The sequence below is a fragment of the Anabrus simplex genome, chromosome 1 (genome assembly GCF_040414725.1).
Source record: "Anabrus simplex isolate iqAnaSimp1 chromosome 1, ASM4041472v1, whole genome shotgun sequence".
Taxonomy (NCBI): Eukaryota; Metazoa; Arthropoda; class Insecta; order Orthoptera; family Tettigoniidae; genus Anabrus; species Anabrus simplex.
In genome coordinates this window covers 557,077,240-557,102,290 of record NC_090265.1, presented here as the reverse complement: position 1 = coordinate 557,102,290, position 25,051 = coordinate 557,077,240, and the positions used below count along the sequence as shown (strand labels likewise).

General features: G+C 40.7%; 1 protein-coding gene across 1 annotated transcript; it reads left to right on the top strand.

Annotated features, from left to right (window-relative positions):
- Positions 1-13,001: 13,001 nt before the first annotated feature.
- LOC136869406 (glucose dehydrogenase [FAD, quinone]) lies at positions 13,002-24,265 on the top strand. Its single transcript, XM_067144846.2, has 2 exons — positions 13,002-13,125; positions 22,295-24,265. Exon 2 carries the CDS (start codon positions 22,305-22,307, stop codon positions 24,207-24,209), a length of 1,905 nt encoding a protein of 634 aa, XP_067000947.2. The 5' UTR covers positions 13,002-13,125; positions 22,295-22,304; the 3' UTR covers positions 24,210-24,265.
- The last annotated feature ends 786 nt before the right edge of the window (positions 24,266-25,051 follow it).

Here is a 25,051-nt window from a genome sequence, read left to right as displayed (position 1 = left end):
AAGGAACTTAAAATGGTGCCCTAAGATGTAATAGGGATATCATTTTAGCACCATGCTAGGGAAAACGAATGGCAACAGCATAGCATCATTTTATGGTGGATCTGATAATAGCCATGATTCACTGAGGTTGTAGCCTGTATCGCGGTTGAAATTATCTGGGTGTTTGCGTATTTCAACCGCCTCCCTGATGATTCTTGGGCGATACTGTTTCATACGAGCAAGAACATCCAATTCTTGGAACATGACATCATGACCAGATGTTAAGGCATGATCAGCAACAGCTGACTTGGTCGGGAGATGCAGAGTGGGTCTCGGCCCATAAGTGGCCACGGCTGGTCCGTGGTCCAACAGCTCCGCACGCTGAAGAGCCAACCGAGCAGAGGAGGAGTGGCCACGGCTCTACCGTGGCTCTACGCCACGGGACAGGGCTGAACCTTACGGTTGGCTCCAACCATCGGCTGATGGCTTTCTCCTGGCAACCTCTGATGCGTTGTTTCATTTTTCTGTTTCCTCCTGATGAAGAAAGGCAAGGTTCCTTTTGAAACGCTTTGAGAGTGTTTATATAGTTTATTACACGGCATACTCCCAAAATATACATCACAGGCCGTCTCTTGCTACGTATTTCTAATACTGTCCGTTGGTTGTGCTTCATTTGTGCATGTTTATTGAATTTGATCGCTAATCAATTCTACAACCGGGACTTCCTGCCAATATTCATTTCCATAAAAAGTGAAGGCCGTGAAAGTCTAAGCGATAATATAGGAATGAAAGGTTTTACGCAAAATACATAGACACCAGTGTCTGGCACTGAGAACTCTCAAATATCAGCGCAGACATATACAGAATGGATGTGTTATTCACACGGTTCAATTTTCGTATCTGGAATGTATCAGGACCCTGAGCGAAATTCACTTTTTATGGAAATGAATATTGGCAGGAAGTCCTGGTTGTAGAATTGATTTGCGATCAAATTTAATAAACATGCACAAATGAAGCACAACTAACGGGCAGTATTTGAAATACTTAGCAAGAGTCGTATTACGCGGTTATGAACGTTTTTACAATTATATCTTGAATATTGCTGTCGATTTCAATTCATAAATAATACTTGAATTGTTTTACCTGCGTCAGAAGACGACTGACTGACAACTTTATCAACGAGGGGAAGAATTAATAGTGAAATTTTGCACTTCGCTTCTTCGCGCAAATTGTGCAACCTCTACAAGATTACATCAGCTGTGCCATTCTCTTCCGGGCACTTATTATATTGTGTGTCCGACTCGTTGGCTGAACGGTCAGCGTACTGGCCTTCGGTTCAGAGGGTCCCGGGTTCGATTCCCGGCCGGGTCGGGGATTTTAACCTTAATTGGTTGATTCCAATGGTACGGGGGCTGGGTGTGTGTGCTGTCTTCGTCATTTCATCCTCATCACGACGCGCAGGTCACCTACGGGTGTCAAATAGAAAGACCTGCACCTGGCGAGCCGAACCCGTCCTGGGATATCCCGGCACTAAAAGCCATACGACATTTCATGTCATTATATTGTGTCATCTATTTTATCTTTCAGTTGGCGGGCACGATTAGCTCAGTGTCTTAGCTACTGGCTTCCCCACCGGAAGGTTGATACTAGAATACCGGTGGATCCTGGGTTGAGATTTTCATCTCCAAAAATCACGTGGTACGCCATCAGAAAGAAAATACGGACTTGAACACCCACCCCCCCCCCGGCGAAATCCCAAATGAGTCTGCGAGACCCTTGCAATCCCAGAAATAGCTGAGATACGGTGAAGAAAGTTTTGTCTGGCTCCGTAGCTGAATAGTAAGCATGCACGCCTTCTATTTTTCTCCTACCTAATACACGCTTTCAGTTTTTTACCCTCCGAATTTACTATCGAGACAATAACATTATCCGAAAGAATTTTCACGTGTTGTCGAACAGAAAATCTCGAGCTGTCATCGATGAATTCATTCACGTTCATTGAAAAAAGGAACACCGAAATACTATAGATAGAAATTTCATATTCGCGGGACATATTCATTAGTATGTTCTGCAGAAACGATTAGAATTTCAGTCACCTAGGTTCAGCATGTGTTCTGTTGCCTGGTAGGCACTGGTCCTCCATAAGTACTATTGGCTTGGACATTGGATGAGAAGTGATTGTTTACTGATGGATGCTATGGAAGGAACGGCGAATGGAAGAATATAAGAAGAGAACGCAGAAGATACCAAATGGTTGACAGTGCAGTATAAGTATAGATGACAATTATGAGAAGGCGAAGAGGACAGCAGGTGACATGATTGCATGGAGAGCTGCCATGTGAAAACCTGTCCTAGGGCAGACCACTGATGTTGATGATGATGTAGCTAGGCAACATTTCTACCGAGCGCTCACGGCCTTATGCTTGAGTAACGTCACCGAGTAGAGTAGGCTTCGTCTTAACAGCGGCTAGCTTTCGCTCTACATTCCCCACCGTCGGCTGTGCTGAGAATTGTTTTCCGCGGTTTTCCATTTTCCTGCAGTAAGGCGAATTGCGGGGCAGTTTCTAGTATAGGTCATGGCCGCCAACCCCCTCACCTTCTCCGTGTATCACCTTCACAGTTCAGGGTGCGGAATGAAAGCAATTTTAACAGTAGTTGAATGACATGCGGCATGAATCTGCTTCCCTTTCAGGGCTCGTTTGGTCATTAATGGCAGTGAAGAGTGTGTGCAAACTAGTAAAATTTGTCTGTGACAACACAAAGAAATCTACGGCAAGAGATATGAACACTGCTAAATGCCATAAGAATTGCCTGTTACAGCAGACCATGAACTATCGCTAGATATACTGCCCCTTTTTCACGTTTTTTCTTCACAGAGGGGTTGAATTTTTCCAAAATATTTCTTAGCTATTAACTATGACAAGAGAAGACTCCAACACCGAAAACCAACCTTTGGCAGTTAGGTTTACAAAAAGAGAGCAAATTGAATGCCTACGTAAACTTTAAAGAATTCACTGCCCAGTTAGAATGTTTTCTTCCGGCCGTGTGATATAGGCGTAGCATGACTGTCTCTTACCCGGAGGGCCCACGTTCGATTCCCGGCCAGGACGTTTTTTTACCTGGATCTGAGGCTGGTTCGAGGTCCACCCAGGCTACGTGAGATGGCGGCCCCGGTCTAGGAAGCCAGGAATACCAGCCGAGAGGATTCGTCTTACTGACCACATGGCACCTTACTGTATAATCTGCAGGCCTTCGGGCTGAGCAGCGGCCACTTGGTAGGCCATGGCCCTACTGGGCTGTTGCCCCATGGGGTTTGGTATGGTTAGAATGTTTTATTATTAATTTGTAGGATAGGTCAGGAACAGTAGATATTTCAAACAGACTATGATTTGAGATGGAGCAGTTGGTAACTCTCCTTCTTGTTTTGTTCTATTGGTTGAAAGTAAATCGTTGGGCGCGTTCAATGTTGCAAAATTTGTGATAACCCGTTATTTAAATAGAGTACAAATGTGTAAGCCTGTCCATGTGATGCTCACCTCTGCATTGTTCTCGTAACCCAGGCTATCTCATAGCTGGTCCGACTTTCAGCCTACTAAACATTCTCCTTTTAGTACCGCTGTGGAAGACGTCACAGCTCAGACTGCGGCCGTATTAATTTCCCACTCCAGCTAACTCAGCGTGGATCTAGGTGGCCGTACTCAGAGATTTATAGTTCGAGCTCAAGCCGATAGATCGAGTTGTGCAGAGCTATGCTCGCTGCATAATACAATCACTGCGTTGTAAGAAATGCATTTGTCTTCAAGAATTTCAAATATCATGGTCTCGAGAGGTTCGTTGTGTTTTTCATTTAAAGGAGAGGTAATAACCTATATCCGGTGACAATTTCAACTGTTAAAACGTTCTTATTTTCTCGATATAGCTGTGAAAGACCGACAGAAAATAGTATGTTATATAATGCTTTTGGAATGTGTATCTATATATAGGCACTGAAATAAATGCGAAATACCATTCACTCACAAACTCGATCACTTATCACAATATCTGAGGAACCACCAAAGAGTTCAGAGTGAAGTTTGCCGTAGAGATGAGGATTGAAAATGATGGGATAAAGGATAATAAATGAGCAACGTTAGGAGTTCTAGGTTGCGGGTTGGTATAATAGTGCCCTTTTTATATGTCTCTACGTTGTGGCAGGAAGAATAGATTTTGAGATTGAGAAGTTGGTAACTACTATTGTTTGTTCTGTTGGTTGAAGTGAATAATTCTACGTTTTAAATGTCGCAAAAATTGTGATGATCCATGTGAGCCGGTGGAATACGTATTTATTGACGGAATAGTGGTTCCTCACTATATGGGGACTTCGCACACCGGAAAATCTACCAAATCGAGGCTGACGTTCTTGATCATCTTCAAACACCACCGGACTGGGGCGGTATTGAACTCGCCACCTTCGGTTCAGAAAACAGCGCTCTTTCGTGTAACCCACGAAGGCCAGCAATATTGCGCTCGGTAAGATTAAGGAAGAGGGCCAATGATAATTAAGTATACTTTGTCGAAATTCTGTGCACACTGGTTTAAGCAAATATCAAATTTCTACTGGTATAATAATAATAATAATAATAATAATAATAATAATAATAATAATAATAATAATAATAATAGACCGAGCGAGTTGATCGTACGTTTACGAGCGCGCAGCTGTGAACTTGCATTCGGGAGACAGTGGGTTCGAACCCCACTGTCGGCAGCCCTGAAGATCGTTTTCCGTGGTTTCCCAATTTCACACCAGGCAACTGCTGGGGCTGTACCTTAATTAAGGGCACGGACGCTTTCTTCCCACTCCTAGCCCTTTACTATCCCATCGTCATCCTAAGACCTATCAGTGTCGGTGCGACGTAAACCAACTTGTACAACTAAACTAGCCCTCGCTATAAATGAAATGAAAAGCCATGTACACGTGGTTTAGATACCACGCAAAAGCGGACGTCCCATTTTTTTAAATCATCATATAATCAACAATCATGAAAAACGACGAGCTTTTCTCGTCTGTTCGTTTTGCACATTATCTCCCCTGTTTAAAGATCTTTAGAGTAAAATTATATTGCATTTAACAGAAAAGTTTAACACTTTTATCACATTAGGTCCATGTGCCGAAAATTCAATGCACTTTTTTTATATTGATAGTTATTAAATAAACTTGTAAACATTGTAGTTTCTACTAATCATAGTATATTATAGTGTATAATAACTAATTCAACATGCAATATAGTTCCTTGAAGGAATATGATTAATTAAAATGCATGTAATTGGCTATTCAAAAATTCTACTGTTTGTTTCAGTGAAGTAAAGATGGAAGGCACCCGTGGACCCACCAATTGTAGACCACAGTCTGGTATGACAGGCGCATGCAGTTTTATTCTCTTATCAGCTCTCTTATGGAGGCTCAAACCCTCAAGATACTAGGCTATCAGCCTACTTCCACAGAAGGCCTAGTTTGTAGGCGGAGGAACAGCAGGAGCTACTGTGGCTAGCCGAGTCACTGAGGTGGACCGACGGAACGTCCTACTGCTAGAAGCAGGGTGTGACCCACGGATAAGAGAGGAATGCATGATCTCTATATATTTTATTTTAATTTACGATTAGTTAGATGGGATAATGAGGGAGTTGTTAGGATTATTTTGTTGTTATATTATGCATGATAATTAGCTTAGTATTATTCCGTTTTTTCTTGTATATTAGTGATAGGAGGATTAGATTGACAAGATCATCCAATTTCCGAGTTAAACACTTGCTACGTTGAGAGTAAATTCAATTTAATTTTGGTCATTTAGAAAGTTAGTAACACTTAGATTGCATGACGCATGGTATTTCAGAAGCTGACACGTGTGGAGCTGCATAGCAACGTTGGAGGCTCAAGCCAAGGCAGAAGATACTACAACCCTCAAGATACTAGGCTATCAGCCTACTTCCACAGTAGGTCTATGACTTCGTACTTTGTAGGCGGAGGAGCAGCAGGAGCTACTGTGGCTAGCCGACTCATTGAGGTGGACCGACGAAACGTCCTTCTACTAGAAGCAGGGTGTGACTCAGCTTCGATATCTGACATTCTACCAATTTTCTTTACACTTGAACGTACAGATGTTTGATGCTCTCGTTCTGTTACGTTTGAAAAATATATTAAAATAAAACATTAGGCCTAATGCAAAGGTAAAGGAGTTCAAAATGCCTAACAAATTGAACTCATCACACTGGTGTCACTTTCATTGGTTCGTTCCTTACCCTTCGGGTCTGGTATTAAATACCTGCCTTTCAGGAACCAGAAATATACGTATGGTAAGGGTTGAAAAAGCAGAAGGCCAACTATCGATTCTCATAGAATACTTCAAACTTTAATTTTCAGCGTCAACAAAATAAGATGACAGCACTAGACTGGACTATCCAAAGATGACGCTTGATTTACGATATCAATGACAATTTAAAATGAAGGCAGTCCTAAATTTAAAATACATTCAACCCCCAATATAGTGCCCCCCACCCGTCAGTTAATTGCCACCCTCGCATTGTGCCAAGTATCTGCTTGTATGCTAAATACACGAGAAAATTCGTTACTGTACCTATTCACTTAGTGCCAACATACAGTAAGGGTATGTCATGTAAATGTTACAAAATATGGCAAGTGAAATTTCCTGGAATTGGTAAAGAACTGACAACAGTGGCTATCAAGGGCATCAACTTTATTTATTTTATTATTTACTTTTTTACAATTTGTTTTACGTCGCACCGACACAGATAGGTCTTATGTTAACAATAGGACAGGGAAAGGCCGTGGCCTTAATATGGCACACTCCAACATTTTCCTAGTGTGAAAATGGGAAACCACGGAAAACCATCTTCAGGGCTGCCGACACTGGGGTCTGAGTCCACTATCTCCCGAATGAAAGCTCGCAGTTGCGCAAACCTAACCGCACGGCCAAATCTCTCGTAACATTAATTAAAAACTGTGAAGTATATTTATTGTCCACAGCAGAGCAGTTAAGTATGCAGTACTATTTGGTAGGAACACGTGTACGATAGTTTGAAACCTAGCTAATGCCATTTACAGAATTGTTCACTGTAAATATAATAAACACTTAAAGATACATCTCATGTGATATATGATATCAATTATCGTACTGATATACTGTATGTGGACTCCTACATAAAATGATTTTGTGATAAAGTCAACAATAATTATGAAATAAATTTGATATAGACTACAGTAACCTACCAGGAAATTGAATATTCTAATAAGTTTCATTTTTCATAGCCTTGCTTATTTCCTCCTTGACATCATTTTTTACGTTTTTGTTGCAGTAAATTCCGTGGGTCTTGTCGTATTTTTGAACTAAACTGGTAAGTTCTTCCGTATTAATAAGTTGAATAAACTATCACAAAACCGAACGTTCCCGACCGTATCCAAGAAACAGCTGAATTTCCAACTGAAGCTGATATATATTTGACCCCAAATGGTAATCTGAAAGATCTCGACCTGACCGTTTTACGAAGTTGCACGAATCTTGACAATTTTGTTCGATTCCGCTCCGCTAATCGAAAAATATTCTTGGCAGAGAATAGTGTTCCGTTCGGTAAGATTCGGTTCGACTTGTGGCGATCGTCATCTCCGTCTCCCGTTTAAATGCATGTTTAAAACAAATTCTGTTGGGTTCGATTCGATTTCATTCCACTAGATAGGAGTGGGCCTAAACCTTCTGCTCCAAGCTTTGGACTTTCTGAATTCCTGCTCACTGTCAAGGTTACAGGTTTATTTATGACTAGCATTTGTACCCGTTCTTTGCACGGGAATTTGCAATGGATTACATGTTTCCTTATGAATTTATGCGAAGTAACATGGCTCTATTCACACGTTAATGCGGCATGTTAATATAGTATTTACCAACGAAAGCGCGTGGCAGTAACGTGAAATATGACGAAGCTGACCAAAGTTGAGGGAGAATGAGGACGAGTTCCGTATTTATTGTACGGTACAATTCCTGGTCCGATGTTGTGCGAATTTCTCCTTGTTTCTCAGGTAATATGTTGTATCTCTGACAACTGGCGTGGCGCTCTGACATTGATGATAGCTCCCTTAATGTATGTCCTATCTTAAAGTGTAAAATGGCTCTTTAGGTTTTCCCGTTAACCACCGTGAAGTGACATGCACGACATGTCTCACGGGACTTGGAATAAAAATGCAATTTTTCGTAATCATCTGCTTTATTATCCATCGTATGAAAAATACGTACATGGCATAAATGAACTGAAATAACTAGGGCTCGGATGTTTAAGACCTAAAAATAGCCCAAATAAGCAAGCAAATATGATCTCAACAGTGGTAAAATATGACCTCAAAAGTGACGAAATATGACGTAAAATTACAAAATATGACCCGAAAATGATTAGGCCTAATCAAAATATGATCATTTTAAAATTTATCAATCGAAATGGCAATTCCTTTGATACATATTTGTTAACTAAATTTTTAATTCTTACTTTCATATTAATTTTCTGAGTCGCCATAAGACCTATCTGTGTCGGTGCTACGTAAAGCCACTAGCGAAATAAAATCTGAGTATACATGTTTAGCACTTATTCACAGTGTATTGTCCTTCATTCAATTATCAAGCATTTGTGAATACATACCTATAAAATTCTAAGTTCGCTAAGATTATCAGATCACACAATATTTTAAAAGTCAAGACATGTTTGCACCCTACATTGGTGGTTTGAAATTCGAGAAACTAGAAACCAATCTATTTTTAAATATTTTGGAACGTTTAAATCCAGATTTCATTAATATTACTCAAATGCGTTAACCTCTAAATTGAGCACCACGAAATGAATTAAGTAGATGTCTTTCAATACATTATGGTAGGGCGGCAGGGCAATTAGTGCAAACTCGCATACCTTTTTCATTCTTCCCCGCGGATGGAATTGAGTGTGTGACAAGATTCATATTCAAAGTATAAGGCACGAAAGACCTCCGATTATCACTTAACACATTATTGTAAGAAGAAAAGCTCCTTTCTGTTAGTAAACAAAAAAGGCTTAAGATAGCATACGTAGGTGCAAGGAGTATTCACACATTATTTAAGCAACAATGGACGCAATTTGTACTCTACTGTCCAGTGTTCATTCAGTTGTTACAGTACTGCACTGTCATTGGGAATTAAAAAGAAGAGATCAGTCACATCCCTTCAAGAGAAACGTGGTTTGTGAATAGAGTAAACAGTTTCCAAATATTAATCAACAAGCTACGGCATCCCATTTTTCCATTACTTTGGGGAAAGACTGTTAATCGGTAACATTGTGAATGAAAAATATTAGCGGCTTAAAGAACTTTCCTCTGCTAGTGCAAAACGCCTTAGGCCTGGAACACATGAAGAGGTGGAGGATGCCGTAACTCAGTGGATAAGCGAGGTTAATGTAAATCATGAAACAGTGACGGACGCTGAAATTATCGGAAAAGCAAGAGAGTTTGATGACAAAATGGGAATAAATGATTTTCAATACAGTAACGGATGGTTGGCACGTTTTAAAGAGAGGCGTGGCCTTTCACAGTACGGTCGGTAAGGTGAAGCAGGTAAAGTGGATGATAAAATTCTGTCTAACGGAAGGAAAAGACTGTGTGACTTAATCAACAAATATCCGTTGTTAAAAATGTTTACAACATGGACGAAAATGGTTTATTTTTCGGAATGCAGCCTGATAAGACAATTTCTTCTGCACCTGTAAAATATTCCAAGAAACCCGAGTATTATTCTAGTTTCTTGCACAAATGCTGATGGCAGTGACAAAAGAAAATCAACTGTCATTGGCCACGATGCTTCAGCGGGTTTAATCCTAATTTGCATATCTTCTATTGTTACAACAAAAAGGCATGGATGACTGCGATTGAATTTATGACCTGGTTACGGGACGGAATTTCAATGAAGCCATGAAGGGGGAAAAGAGGCATGTCTTACTTAACCCTGATAACGCAACTCGTCACATGACAGAGCCGCTCGGCAATATAACGATTGAATTCGTACCACCTAACCGCACAGGATTCCTTCAACCTCCAGATGCTGGAGTCATAAAATGCTTCAAAGTACATTACGGCCGCCATCAGGTCAAACACATTAAAGAGTGCATTAATAATGATGTGCCAATCAATCTGTCACTTCGCTCTGGATCATACGGCGTTCATGGTATGAAATTACATCAACAACTGCTGGAGCCATACAGGTTTAATCGTTCCTCACAGGATTTCTTTAGATGATGGCAATGCTGAGGAACTGCATTAAAAGACTTTGAAACCTGTGCCCTCTTGAACACCCTTTAACAATTGAGGAATTCATATCTATAGAGAATCAATTGTCTACCTTCGAGAAAATGAGCAATGAAGACTGCACAGTATGATGAGGATTCGGACTCGGAAGATGAGACTGACTATAAGAACTTTCCATTTCCACCAAGTACAGAAGTTAAGGAAAGTTAAAAATATACGGGTGTATTTAGAGAAACATTCCAGTGATTGTGCTGTGATTCATCACCTGGGCCTTTTTTCGTAAAATTAACTAATAATATTAGAACTCATAAAAATAATTATTAGTTAACCAAATTCTGTTTCATAAAGACTAATAAAATATCTTCACTAATAATATTAGTTCATTAGTCAGCTGATACAAATGAAGGTTAGAATCGGTCTGTTGCATATGTTCTTGGTTTAGGTTTGTTCCTAGCAGTAGGCTAATGCTCGACTACAACCGACTATTAATCCATATGTTCAAAAGACTCACTTGATATGTTCATTGTTGTGACTTTGATACATGTGAAAGTGGATAAAAGAAGTGAAAATAATGTGAGAGAAGAAAATTTCTTTGCGGAAAGTGATTGAGTTAAAGCGTCAACTATTCGCAGCCTTTTGCACACTATAATTCTCCTTGTTCCTTGTACTTTTTTATTTCATGTGCTCTTAAAAAATCTCTGTTGAGATGGACTGGCAACTTTGTTTACTACCCCCTGTTGGTGGGGGCGGTAGAATAACAGCCACGGTATCCCCTGCCTGTCGTAAGAGGTGACTAAAAGGGGTCCCAGGGCTTTCAACTTGGGAGCGTGTGTTGGCGAACATGGGGCACTGAGATGAGTCCTGGCACTGCTTCAACTTACTTGTGCCAGGCTCATTTTCATCTACCCATCCAACCTCATTTGTTCTTTTCCGACCCTGACAGTATTAGGTTGCGAGGCAGAGAGAGTCTTTCATTTTTATGCCCTTCGTGGCCCTTCTCTTTCATTGGCCAATACCTTCATTTTTCAAAATGTCAGATCCTTTACATTTTTTCTATCTGATTAGTGTTATTATAGATGATGGTTGCCTAGTTGTAGCATACTTCCTCTTAAAACAATATTCATCACCAGCATCGTCTTGGTTTACTGGTGATATAAGCCAAGATTTTAAAAGATACTTGGAGTGTCCGAGCAGAACTGCTCTAGAGAAACATAATGATACTGTGCATCACTACCAACCGGTGGAGTGCAATGCGAAGCTGCTATTTTAAGGTTATGCTTCATTCCTTGCAGTGGAACGTTCTGTTACCTACCAATCATATCAAGCAAATACTCAAAATAATTTAATCTAACCCAAATCTCCCATTGTACCGGTATTCAAATGTTTGTTACATGTCAGTACAGGCGGTTTTTGACGTAACAATTATTGAACGGTGAATACCTACACTCGTTCCTTATCACTATTTGAATCAGAGTCGACCATTTCAGTGATCTTCATGATTTTATGCCAAAATATAAAAATACTGCTCACTTTGGTTTCACTAATAATAAGAATTATGAGTCAAAATACACTCATGGAAATAATCCTAACAATATGAGTAACTGTTATTAGTCATGTTGTCTATGAAACAATTTACTATATTATTAGGAACATCTACTAATAATTTTGACTCATAAACTAATATTATTAGCTAATAATTTCATGAAACATAATACTAATATTATTAGTTAATATTATTGGTTTCTTACTAATAATATTAGTGAAAGATGTTTTATGAAACAGGGACCTGATCGCTGTGACTCAATTGAACAATGACATGAAAAGAAGAACCAGCAAGGAAGCAAGCAGCGATCACAGATTTCTTCCGCAAGGACTTAAGTTTAAAAAAAAAGCACTAACACTGTAGCTTCATTTTTCATACACTACTGCATTAGTGTGCTATCGTAATAAAAATAAAGTTTTAGCGTATTATCCTCTTACTTAACAAAATAATAAAATTGTCCTTCAATAAAGTCTCTGTTACAGTATCTTACAATAATAGATTTTAGGCAGATATTTAACGTCACGCTTAAAATTCGCTCTAATGCCACCCTCGCTGTATGCCAAAAAATATTATTCAACGGATGGAGGCACTGTATCGGGGGTTGACTGTAATTATAAAATAAGTGTTTGGGACTTTTTAAGTTCTGTAAGTTTTACCGGAACGCGTTTCACACCGTTCTGGCTGAAATAAATCCTACTACTTACAGACAGACATACAGAAACTGAACCAGTGATTTATAAGGGTTCTATATTACAATAAAGGTTTCTTGGTGAAAGAGAACGATCATTTTCATAATGTATAGGAAAAATGTAAATTTTATTTCCTGAGAAGAGTATCTGCTTCAGAGTTTCGTGATTTTCCATCAACATCACACAAATCTGACTAAACTCATGTTTAGAAAACATGAGATACTTCATATTGGAGGTATAAAAGCAAAGTGCATACCATACCTAACATAATATAATGCAAAGACACCTGATCGTCTCAACACACGATCCGTACTTATCTTTTACCAGTTACAGATCTTATTGTGCCCTTGGGCCAAAATTATGCAGTTTCATTGTTCATCCTTTCAACATGTGAGTTAAAAAAAAGCCTGCATTTTTGTGAACTGGTGACCCCTATTCAAATAAAATAGAGATAAGAGATAACGAGTTTATCAACTTTGTTCCTCTCTTCTCCAGAGCACACTCGAGTACTCCTCCCTAGCATGTCATAGAGAAGCTGAACAGAACCAAGGGCCGTGTTCGTACCAGCGGGAGACACCATCCTAGAAGCATTCGTGCTTCCTTTCCAGGTAAATAAACAAAAACTATGATACAGACTTCACACAGTTACTAAAATAAGTAGAAAGCAAGCAGGCAAGTTTGTAATTTTGGGGGGATGTTAATGTCTGCGAAAAAATAAGCCACACACTTACTAATTTTGAATGTAATCCGAAGTACAAAGTTGAAAATTTCACAGGAATTGTCCAAGATTTGAACTGCGGGCGACATGCGGTGATTGTTGAGATAACCATACCCTGCTAGTTACATATCCCTCTGATAGATAGTCTAATTAAATTGTGTTACAACATTTTGATTTACATCTAAAAATTAACAATGTAATTTTGTCCGTAGCCTTGAAATTATTGCCACATAGTTAGTATCTATCTCGGATTAGGTATACAGATGTCAAACATACATTCAGTTCAATATTGGTTCGTGCTCACCCGACTTTCAGTCCTGTTGTAGCCTCCTTCGGTATTTTCTGGAAGAAATACCTAGTCTGGAGGTACCCCAAATATGCTAAAACATCATCAGCATGTACACAAAAACAGGCTCGCCGCGAATGAGAGAGGAGTCAATATTGAGAGAGTGTCGTCGTGGTAGAGTGTTAGAGTGGTTTCGAAGTTGAGAGTTGTTGTCGTTGTTTAGTGGTTGGTACTGAGCTGCGCTGTGTAGTTGTCTTCCGTAGTGATTTACGTTGAGTAATTCAGTGTGTGGAGCAATCAAGTGAGTAGATTGCGCAAGTTATCGGTCTTGTCTGGAGTCAAGCCAAGTGAACAGCATGTGAAAATGAAAACCTACAGCCTGTTTTCCAGTGATTGACCGGGTCAGGGATGAAATGAATGAAGCACATATAGGCTATTAGTACGATGGGGTCGCCACTCCCAAAGTGATTTATTAATGACTGATAGATGCTATGAAATGACAATGGAGAGTGTTGCTGGAATGAAAGATGACAGGGAAAACCGGAGTACCCGGAGAAAAACCTGTCCCGCCTCCGCTTTGTCCAGCACAAATCTCACATGGAGTGACCGGGATTTGAACCACGGTATCCAGCGGTGAGAGGCCGACGCGCTGCCGTCTGAGCCACGGAGGCTCCGTGAACAGCATGTACGTTGTGATAATCCGGAGACATGTATTCTAACCCAGCTATACGGACTGCTGGCTGGAATGACTGGTGCGTGCGAAGTGAAAGGCGAGACCTGCCAATCATGATTACAGAGGTATCGTCCGCTCCAAGTAAATACTAGCAAGCCACAGACCGGCTGTGAGGACCAGAACAGTAATTATTTAAGTGTTTTTATTCACAGTATATGTGTGTGTGTGTGTGTGTGTGTGTGTGTGTGCATGTGCTTGCTGACTGAGTACCCTAAATCTCTCTCTATATGTACGGTATATATAAATAGACGTGTATGTCCATATATTTCACCTTGCAGCCAAAACTACTCACAACAGACTACTGGTGTTTGTGTGCGGTAGTAGCATGGAGTCTCCTATCGTGCACTGCAGTTGTTATGTGTCGGTAGCTGTGGTGGTGTGAGAAAAGGGGGGTTGAAATAGATGTGTGTGTTCGTATATTTCAGCTTGCAGCCACAACTACTCATCGCAGACCACTGGTGTTTAGGTGTATCAGTAGCCTCGAGCCACCCATAGTTTCAATATAACAGTAAGGTATGTCGGTAGCTGTGGTGGTGTGGGATATGTGGGGGTTGAAAATGGCCGACTACCTATATATATATAAAATAAGAGTTTTGTCTGTACATTGGTTAGAATTTGAAAATAATGATGTTTTTGTATCGGCCGTGTCCACGGTGACAAGGAAATGCACTGTTTAATTGGCCATCATTTCTGTCTGTCTCTCTGCCTGTCTGTCTGTCTGTCTGTCTGTCTGTCTGTCTGTCTGTATGTATGCATGTATGTATGTATGTATGTATGTATGTACATACGGGCATCATGGGAAAATAGCTGAAAATAATTTAATGAAAATCGATACGTAAATTGGGGAATGAGGCACGACAGTCTAGGCTATAAATAATGCTATTCACGCTGCGTGAAATGGTAGTTTGGGGAAGGCCTGACATTTAATTTTCAAATGTCTATGTAATTAGTGGTCCTGTCGATAAATTCGCATGACTAAAGTTATATAGAATTACACTTTCGTTCATTTAGGTATGCCTTATACATTTGTGCCGGCCCCGTGGTGTAGAGGTAGCGTGCTTGCCTCTTACCCGGAGGCCCCGGGTTCGGTTCCCGGCCAGGTCAGGGATTTTTACCTGGACCTGAGGGCTGGTTAGAGGCCCACTCAGCCTACGTGAATAGAATTGAGGAGCTATCTGACGGCGAGATAGCGGCCCCGGTCTAGAAAGCCAAGAATAACGGCCGAGGGGATTCGTCGTGCTGACTACACGACATCTCGTAATCTGCAGGCCTTCGGGCTGAGCAGCGAGGCGCTTGGCAGGCCAAGGCCCTTCAAGAGCTGTAGTGCAATGGGGTTTGGTTTGGTTTTGTATACATTTGTACCGTACCGGCTATGATAACTGAGAAATTGAACAATTTCCATGTTTGTTGCTAAGTCCATATCAGCACCGAGCCACGAGAAAATGGGTGAACAGAATTTAATAGAAATAGGTATATTAAGTCGGGGAAAAAGGCACTACAGTCTAGGCTATAAATAATTTTATACACGCTGCATGTAACTGTAGTTTAGAGGAAGGGGCCTACAATTTAATTACCTGTCATTGGTCCTATCAAACAGTAGCTACTACGTGAGAAAAGTTATAGAGAATACAATTTCCGATCATTCATCTCTTAATACAGATTGTACCAACTATGATAACAGAATTCATGATTTTATACGTTTGTTAATAATAATAATGCTATTTGCTTTACGTCCCACTAACTACACTTTTACGGTTTTCGGAGACGCCGAGGTACCGGAATTTTGTCCCGCAGGAGTTCTTTTTACGTGCCAGTAAATCTACCGACACGAGGCTGACGTATTTGAGCACCTTCAAATACCAGCAGACTGCGCCAGGATCGAACCTGCCAAGTTGGGGTCAGAAAGCCAGCGCCTCAACCGTCTGAGCCACTCAGCCCAGCAATATACGTTTGTTACTTAGTCCATATCAGCGCCAAGCATTGCTAAAATGGAAGTGTTGTTCAATCGTGTTAACTGACTATGGTTTTCGTCGTGATTGTCTTAAGGTGTGAAATCGCGTGGTCATCGGTCCATATCAACAAGGAAAAATGTTAAGATGATTATTAAAATGAGAAAAAATCTTGAAAGAATGATCCCTTGAAGAATAAGACAAAAGGGAGTCAGGAAAGAAGGGAGAACTCTCTTTACATTTCATGCCTTAATATCATAGATTACCGAGTTCGATAGCTGCAGTCGCTTAAGTGCGGCCAGTATCCAGTAATCGGGAGATAGTGGGTTCGAGCCCCACTGTCGACAGCCCTGAAGATGGTTTTCCGTGGTTTCCCATTTTCACACCAGGCAAATGCCGGAGCTGTACCTTAATTAAGGCCACGGCCGCTTCCTTCCAATTCCTAGGCCTTTCCTATCCCATCGTCGCCATAAGACATATCTGTGTCGGAGCGACGTAAATCAACTAGAAAAAAAAAAAAAAAAAAAAAAAAACGTCTTTACATCTGATGCCTTAATATTATAGATTCGGAAGAAAATCAAATATGAAGGCCTACAATATCGAAAGCTCTTAAACTTGATCAACAATAACAATGCATTGACCATTGTTTGTTGTGGGGTGTATTGTCTCTTCTGCTGCCACTCATCTCCGGTACATGGGGTTACTGCTGCGTCCCGAGTAAAACACTTGCCTGAATATTGGCAGGAAGTTGCTGGGGAGTTAGATAACTTTGCGTCATTTTAGCATGCCGTTCCTCTGGTTCATATATTTTCTGATAACTATACACACTGGTTCATCATAGTATGTCAGCTAGTCAATCCCAACTCTGTGGCGCTGATTGGAATGAACAGTGTGCAAACTTAACCGAGTACGGGAGAGGAGTGCTTACGGCTGTCTTCGGCCTGCTCATTCCGTAGCGTCCGACTCGTTGGCTGAACGGTCAGCGTACTGGCCTTCGGTTCAGAAAGCCCCGGGTTCTATTCCCGGCAGGGTAGGAGATTTTAACCTTCATTGGTTAATTCCAGTAGCTCAGGGGCTGGGTATTTGTGCTGTCCACAACATTTCTGCAACTCACACACCACACATAACACTATCCTCCACCAAATAACACGCAGTTACCTACACATGGCAGATGCCGCCCACCCTAATCGGAGGGTCTGCCTTACAAGGGCTGCACCCGGCTAGAAATAGCCACACGAAACTAATATTAATGTTAAGGGGGCCTAAACAAGGGAAATTCTCTGTTAATATTAGTTGTATAGAAAAACTGTTGTTCAAAATATAACCTCGAAACTTTATGTTTCATGTATTTTTACCCAGCGGGTGATAATAACGGAGATATTCGCAATTAAATTTTCAGAGACTTCCCAATATCTCAGGAAATGTTAGTCCTACCAAAGAAATGTAACAATCTTCATCTTCCTCTTCTTGTTCTGCTTCTTCTTGCCTTACAGCACTTTTCTCACACACTGGTGGGGTCGCGGTTATGAACTGTGTCGTACATTTTATTTGGCTTTGTTTAACGGCCGGATGACCTTCATGACGCCAATCCTACATAGAAGGATGTATTACAATTTTCGCCTCATAGTTCGTATTTATATCGATCACAGTCCGAGAAATTAACCAGACGTGATAGAAATTTTCAACCCAGACAAGAATCGAGCCCAAGACCCTCTCAACAAAACGCCTCGATGATGCCCATTGAGCCATAACAATAACAGACAAAAAATTAACATACAAACATGTATATCTGAAGCGCTCTTTAAGCGAGCTATTATTATGGAATCATGGAGATATTCAAGAACTAGCTGTAGCACCCGTTGTTGACAGGACGGTCACTTAGGATGTGCATGATGACATTTCCTTCCACTCCTCCCACTGTTCCCCAGATTCTGAGGCGCATAAGTGGGCATGCCTCTCCTTGTCAGCGGTTTGTCGTGACGTGTTCATTCCCTTGCTCTCTGTGGTCCTTTACAGTTTTTTCTTTATTTTTTACGTTATTTCTCATCTTGATTTGATCTCCTCTATCTCATAGATATAAAAGAAAGCCAAGTATCGGGTTCATATTGAAAAATACTGACAGCCTTTAAAGTGCATCCAGAACGAGCATCATATCAACTATCTTTACATTGGTCTCTTGGTCTTAAACTTTCACGTGACTGCCAGTGATATTTTCCTTATTTTTTTACTGTATTGGAAAAAGATATGGGATAATAATTCGCCATGAGCTATTTTCGTGTAAAATCAACCATGCGAGATAAACATCGCGTTTTATGCTTCAGGCCCCTTCTGAAGCACAATATTTTGGACAACTAATAGCTGAGATCCAGTCCGACTGCCTGGCTGAATGGTCAGCGTTGAGGCCTTCGGTCCAGAGGGTCCCGGGTTTAATTCATTCCCGGCCGGGTCGGCAATTTTAATCGCATCTAATTAATTGTTCTGACGTAAGTCCTTAAGGAAGAAATGTGTGATCGCTGCTCGCTTGTTTGCTCCTTCTTTTCATTTAATTGTTCAACGGCATCAGTCACAACGATCACGTTATGAATCACAGTACAATCACTGGAATGTTTCTCTAAATACACCCGTATTTTGTGTTTGTCCGAACACTCTCCTGTTCAAACTCAGGCAACACACTACGCCACCAACCACCACAGAAGCACGCAATAGTGGTTATATCGCTCTACTTAGGGTTTGCGTCAGGAAGGGCATCCGGACGTAAAACAGAACCAAATCCAATTGTGCGACAATTTCGCACCCGCGACCCCGCAAGCATGGGAAAAGAGGTAGAAGAAGAAGTAGAAAAAGAAGAAGAAGAAAGCTACAATTCTACTCGACCTTGTTCTAAACTGAAATACCAAGTTTCACTAAAATCAACCGATCCATATTCCCGTGATACTGTAAGTGGTGGTGGTGGTGATTATTGTTTTAAGAGGAAGTGCAAGTAGGAAACCATCCTCAACATAACACTAATCGGAGAGGAAAATGGAAGGGATCCGACACTTCGAAAAATGAAGATATCGGCCAAAGAAAGACAAGGGCCACGAAGGGCGTAAAAATGAAAGAGACCTTAGCCTTCAAATGCTCTAATAGTACAGGGGTCGGAAAAGAACAAGAGTTGACCAAGGTAGGTCGGATAGGATAGATGAAAGTGAGGAGCCTGGGACGAGTAAGTGGAAAAAATGCCAGGATTCAGCTAAGGACCCCGTGGTTGCCAACCCATGCTCCCAAGTTAAGACCACCTGGGTGTCCTTTTCGGCGCCTCTTAAGACAGAGAATGCATTGGGTGTTATTCTACTTCCCCCACCGACAGAGGTTCGTGATGATGTAACAGATAGACGGATATCAAACTGAAACTCGACATAGGTCATAACAATTTATTCATTCATTCATTCATTCATTCATTATTAATTATCATAAACCTTTACTGTATCTATGGAAGGCCAGGGGGAAAGGACAGGTCCCCTACACGTAGTGCCACCTGACGTCAGTTTTCTTGTCAAAATACGACTGGAATATCGCGGTTAAAAGCAATATTGTCATATGAAACACGGATAAAACCGCGGATATCCGCATCCGTGTACAAAATGTAACTGCAATTCTATTTGAAGGGACTATACATTCCAGTATCTGACTACAGTAGAATTTGAAATTACGGTTGTCTCTTGCTAACTCATGAACAGACTAACATAAAAGATAACGTTTACCAAGGAATTCATGCTTTTACGCAGTCCTAGTCCATGGAAACCAATAACATTATTATTATTATTATTATCATTATTATTATTATTATTATTATTATTATTATTATTATTTCTCTGCCACATTTCATTCAGATTTCCTCTTTATATGGCCTTACTACCAAAATAATGCGTGCACAAAATTAGTTTTTACTTTTTTCTTTCTTGGTTTGCATCACAGCCACTCAGACAGCTCTTATGGCAACGACGGGGAGAGGACAGGGCTAGAACTGGGAAGGAAGCGACCGTCGTCTTAATTAAAGTACAGCCTGGTGTGAAAATGGAAAAATATAGAAAACTATTTTCAGGCTCGACGACAGAGGGGTTCAAGTCCACCATCTCCCGAATGCAAGCTACATGGTTTCGAAGTACGTAGACACCACGCCCAGTAAAGAAAGTATCCTGAACCTCTCCATGTTGTTGTAGTTCGGTCATCAGTCCATATACTGGTTTGAAGCAGCCTCCATGCCATCCTATCTTGCACTAAATTTTTCGTTTCTACGCAACTACTCCATCCTGATTCTACTCTAATCTGTTCGTCATATCCATGCCTTGGTCTATCCTTACAGTTCTTACCACCTACACTTCCTTCATAAACTAACTGGGTAAGTTCTGGCGATCGTAATGTGTCCTATCTTTCTATCTCTTTTTCTGTTAACATTTTGCCAAATCTTTCCCCTCTCACCAATTTGATTAAGTTTCTCTTCACGTTGTGATTCGATCCACCCACCTCACCTTCAACATTATTCTGTAACAACACATTTAAAAAGGTTCTATTCTCTTTCTTTCTGTGCTAGATTTGTTTAATTTCATTGCAATGCCACGCCCCAAACGAAAGTTTTCAGGAACCTTTCTACTGTCTGTATCAATGTTCGAAGTGAGAAAATTTCTTTTCTTAAGAAAGACCTTCCTTGCTTTTGATAGTCAACATTTTATTCCCTCCTTACTTCTGCCATCGTTAGTAATTATTAGACCTCGGATTTTTAGGTGGTAATAGGTTAGAATGCAAAGTAATTTGGTTTGTAGGAAGTGTCATGCAACCCGTTGTACCATAATGTAGGAAGAGTAGCATCAATTCAAGGAGTTCTATAGGCTGTACTCCTAATATCCATGCAAATCTCATAGCATAACTGTTGTACAGTGTAGGGTATACTTGTTACTGGCTAAAGTACTGTATGTTTGCATTCTAACCTATCAGAACCTAATAATCCGGACTCTAGTAATTATACTTCCTAAGTGAAAATAAGAAAACTTATTTACATTACGGAGAGAAGAAAAACGGTTATGAAAACGTAGTCACCTCAAAACAATATGAGTGGGAGCTCGAGAGGGTTTGGCACTCTCTATCCCAATTTGTACTTAAAGATACAGAATTTACCAAATGTCTATTACATTTTAAAGATAGGTTACATGAGAAAAGTTTTCGAACCTGCCCCGAGGGTTAAACTGCTGAGCTAGCGAAAAATGAAGTTATTAAACTGCCATTACTTTGTAGCTGGACTGCTGCCCGAAGAAAGAGGCGCTTCCCGCCCCCTGCTACAATAATCACTCACTAAGCAAGATGTCGATGAAGTGGCCCCGAGACCAGAAAATCAGCAGTTTATATACCCTCGCGGAAAATTCGAGACGTTTCATGAATGATTACAACCCGCCCACAAAATTTTATTGGATAACACCAAAAACCCATACACCAGAGGAGGAAGAAACACCTTATTGGTGGAAAATTAATTACAGAAATTCCCGATTGGTTACATTCAAAACAGGCGTAAAGAAAGGATTATATTGCCAACTCTCAAACCACAGAACAAAATTTAGCAAAAACAAAACTTATGAATGATAAATTTCTTCAGGAAAGTTCATTCCATTACACCAGAGTGCGTTATCAGTTTTGGTAGAGACATCTGTTAGAGAATGTTCAAATTTCTTGCTATGGAGCAAACAAACACGAATCGAAATAGACATAGTTCAGAACACTTCAAAATTTACAGTAGAGACATCTCCTGAGAAACCTTAGAATTAATTTGGTTGTTAAAGTTCAGGCTTTCTCCTGTAGAGGAGTCTCAACTGGCGCAATGTTTGAATTAGCGGCGTGGAGGTGTACCGCCTGGTACAATTATTATTATTATTATTATTATTATTATTATTATTATTATTATTATTATTATTATTATTATTATTATTATTATTATTATTATTATTATTATTAAAATTCCAGTAATATTATGATGGCGATGTTTTAATGTGCAATATAACTCTACTTAAAAAAGGAATCTAATAAATTAATATACACACAATAATGTCAATGTTTGTTTCAGTGACGTAAGAATGGAAGGCTCCTGTGTAACCACGACGTCCCATTGGACCACGTCGAGCTGCGAACCACAGTCTGGTGTTACAGCAGCAGGTGCAGTTTTGTTCACCTCCCTCCTCAGCACCCTCGTTGAGGCTCAAACCAAGATTGGGGATACGTCAATCTATCCTCAAGACACCACCAAGCTACTTCCAGAGTACGACTTCATAGTTGTAGGCGGAGGATCAGCAGGAGCTACTGTGGCCAACAGACTCTCAGAGGTGGACCAATGGAACGTCCTTCTGCTAGAAGCAGGGGGTGATCCACCTCCGATATCTGACATCCCACCAATATTCTTTTCACTTGAACGTACAGACGTTGATTGGCAGTACAAGACAGAACCGGAAGATACCAACTGCAGGGCTTATATAGATCACCGCTGCAGCTGGCCACGAGGAAAAGTTCTTGGAGGAAGCAGTGTACTTAATGGAAATATTTACATCCGTGGACACCCATGTGATTACGACAGATGGGTGTCAGATGGTAACGTTGGTTGGTCCTACGATGAACTACTAAAGTATTTCAAACGATCTGAGGACATGCGCTACGACGAATTAATTGCGGACAAAAAATCGTCCAAGTATCATAATACTGGGGGATATTTAAGTGTAGAGAGACTTACAACGGACAATTCACTAGCAGATGCTTTAGATGCTTCAGCAAAGGAATTGGGATTTAGGATGATAAAGGATTTCAACGGGCAGGACATGTTGGGCTTTGGTGAATTACAGGCTACCTTAAGAAATGGGACGCGATGTAGCACTGCTAAAGCCTTCCTCGCTCCAGCAAAGGAGAGGAAGAACTTACACGTAGCTAAGTTTGCTCACGTGACCAAGATATTGATTGACCCTGAATCAAAACAAGTGCTCGGGGTGGAATTTCAAAAGAAGGATGTCGGTGTGCAGACAGTACGAGTGTTAAAAGAAGTTGTAGTTTCAGCCGGGGCTATAAATTCTCCACAGTTGCTGATTCTTTCCGGTATTGGTCCGCGAAAACATCTGGAGGAACTCGGAATTAGTCCTGTCATCCAAAATCTAAGAGTTGGAGAAAATTTACACGACCACTCCTTGTTTCCAGGAGTTCTTCTTACAGCTGGTCATGATGAACGGCTCACACCCACTCATACATTGGACGCCACGTATGACTATTTAATTCACCGGAAGGGGCCCTTATCCAATTTAGATATCCTATGTAAATCTGCTTTCATTGATACCAAACTGCCACCAGAAAAGCAAGAGCAGAGCAATTGTCCTGATATACAGTACCATAATTTCTACTTTCCCCGGAATGATTCGACTGTTCTAGAACCATATCTTAATGCACTGGGGTTTACGGAGGACCTTATGGATCAATATAGAAGGGAAAACGAAAAATCAAATCTCTTCATCATTGCCCCAATACTTATGTTACCGAAGAGTAGGGGGAAGATTTTACTGAGGAATAAAGATCCTCTAGCACAGCCCCTAATATATCCTGGCTATTTTAGTGATGCTGAAGACGTAGAGAGGTGTGTGTCGGGAATTGAGGTTGCGGTCAAGTTATCACAGACGAAGGTAATGAAGAAACGCGATGTAAGATTGATAAAACTCAAACTGCCAGATTGTGAACAATTTGAGTTTAATACTCGGGAGTACTGGCGGTGTGCAGTACGTCAACTTGCAACCACTACCTACCATCCCGTTGGTACTTGTAAGATGGGACCTTCCTCAGACCCAAGCGCTGTAGTGGATCCGACGCTCAAGGTTCACGGTGTGAAGGGTCTCAGAGTTGCAGATGCGTCCATAATGCCCACAATAGTGAGTGGGAACACCAACGCTCCATGCATTATGATTGGTGAAAAGGCAGCTGATTTAGTGAAAAGTGAGTGGCTGAAGACCTGACTCTCAAAACTCAGTTCGGATGTGCTCTAAAGCACTATTTATCGCTAAAAAATGTATTGGACTATTTTAATTGCAAGGGGGTATCTTAAGCAATGGGCAAATTGAACTATATCACCTGGGTACTGCACCGCATTCCTTAAAACAGCAGGGCTGGTTATGTCATGCACGATTAACATAGGCCGTCGGGTAAACAATATAAAGACTGTTCAAAACCTCTTCAAGATTGAGTTACCGGATCTGGTGTTACTGAAGGAGAAATCTTTCTGATCTTAAAGACGTTTGATTGTTCTATATTTAGTTTCTTGTCAACAAGGCTTTAAATAATTACAGACGAATGAAAGTATAAATTTGTTATTGATCTCAGTTGTTGAGGAATGTTGTTAGTAAGTTACCAAAAGAAAAATAAATAGTTCTAACAACGTGAAGCTTTTAATAAGAACATGTCATCACTCTAATTCATTTTGGCGAAGTGAAAAAATCCTACCATACCAAATTAAATAGATTTCTCAACAACTGAATCATGAAGGTATACTCTGTGTAACGAGCAGATTCCCATTTATAAATTCGATATCCTTTTAAAAGGTCGTCAGGCCTCGGGAGGTTAACGAAAAGTACCCTTGACCAGCCGAGTGCCTCAGACTCCCGGCTCAATCCGGTGCTTAAATACGAATTAGCCTCGTGTCGGCAGATTTACTGGCGCCCAAAATAAGTCCTGTGGGACAAAATTCCGCCACGTCGGTGTTAACGAAAACCATAACAGTAGTTAGGGGAATGTAACAAACCTATATATTACATTTTTTAAATGAAAACTGAAGTCAGTCAGTCCGGCCATTCTGTCCGGT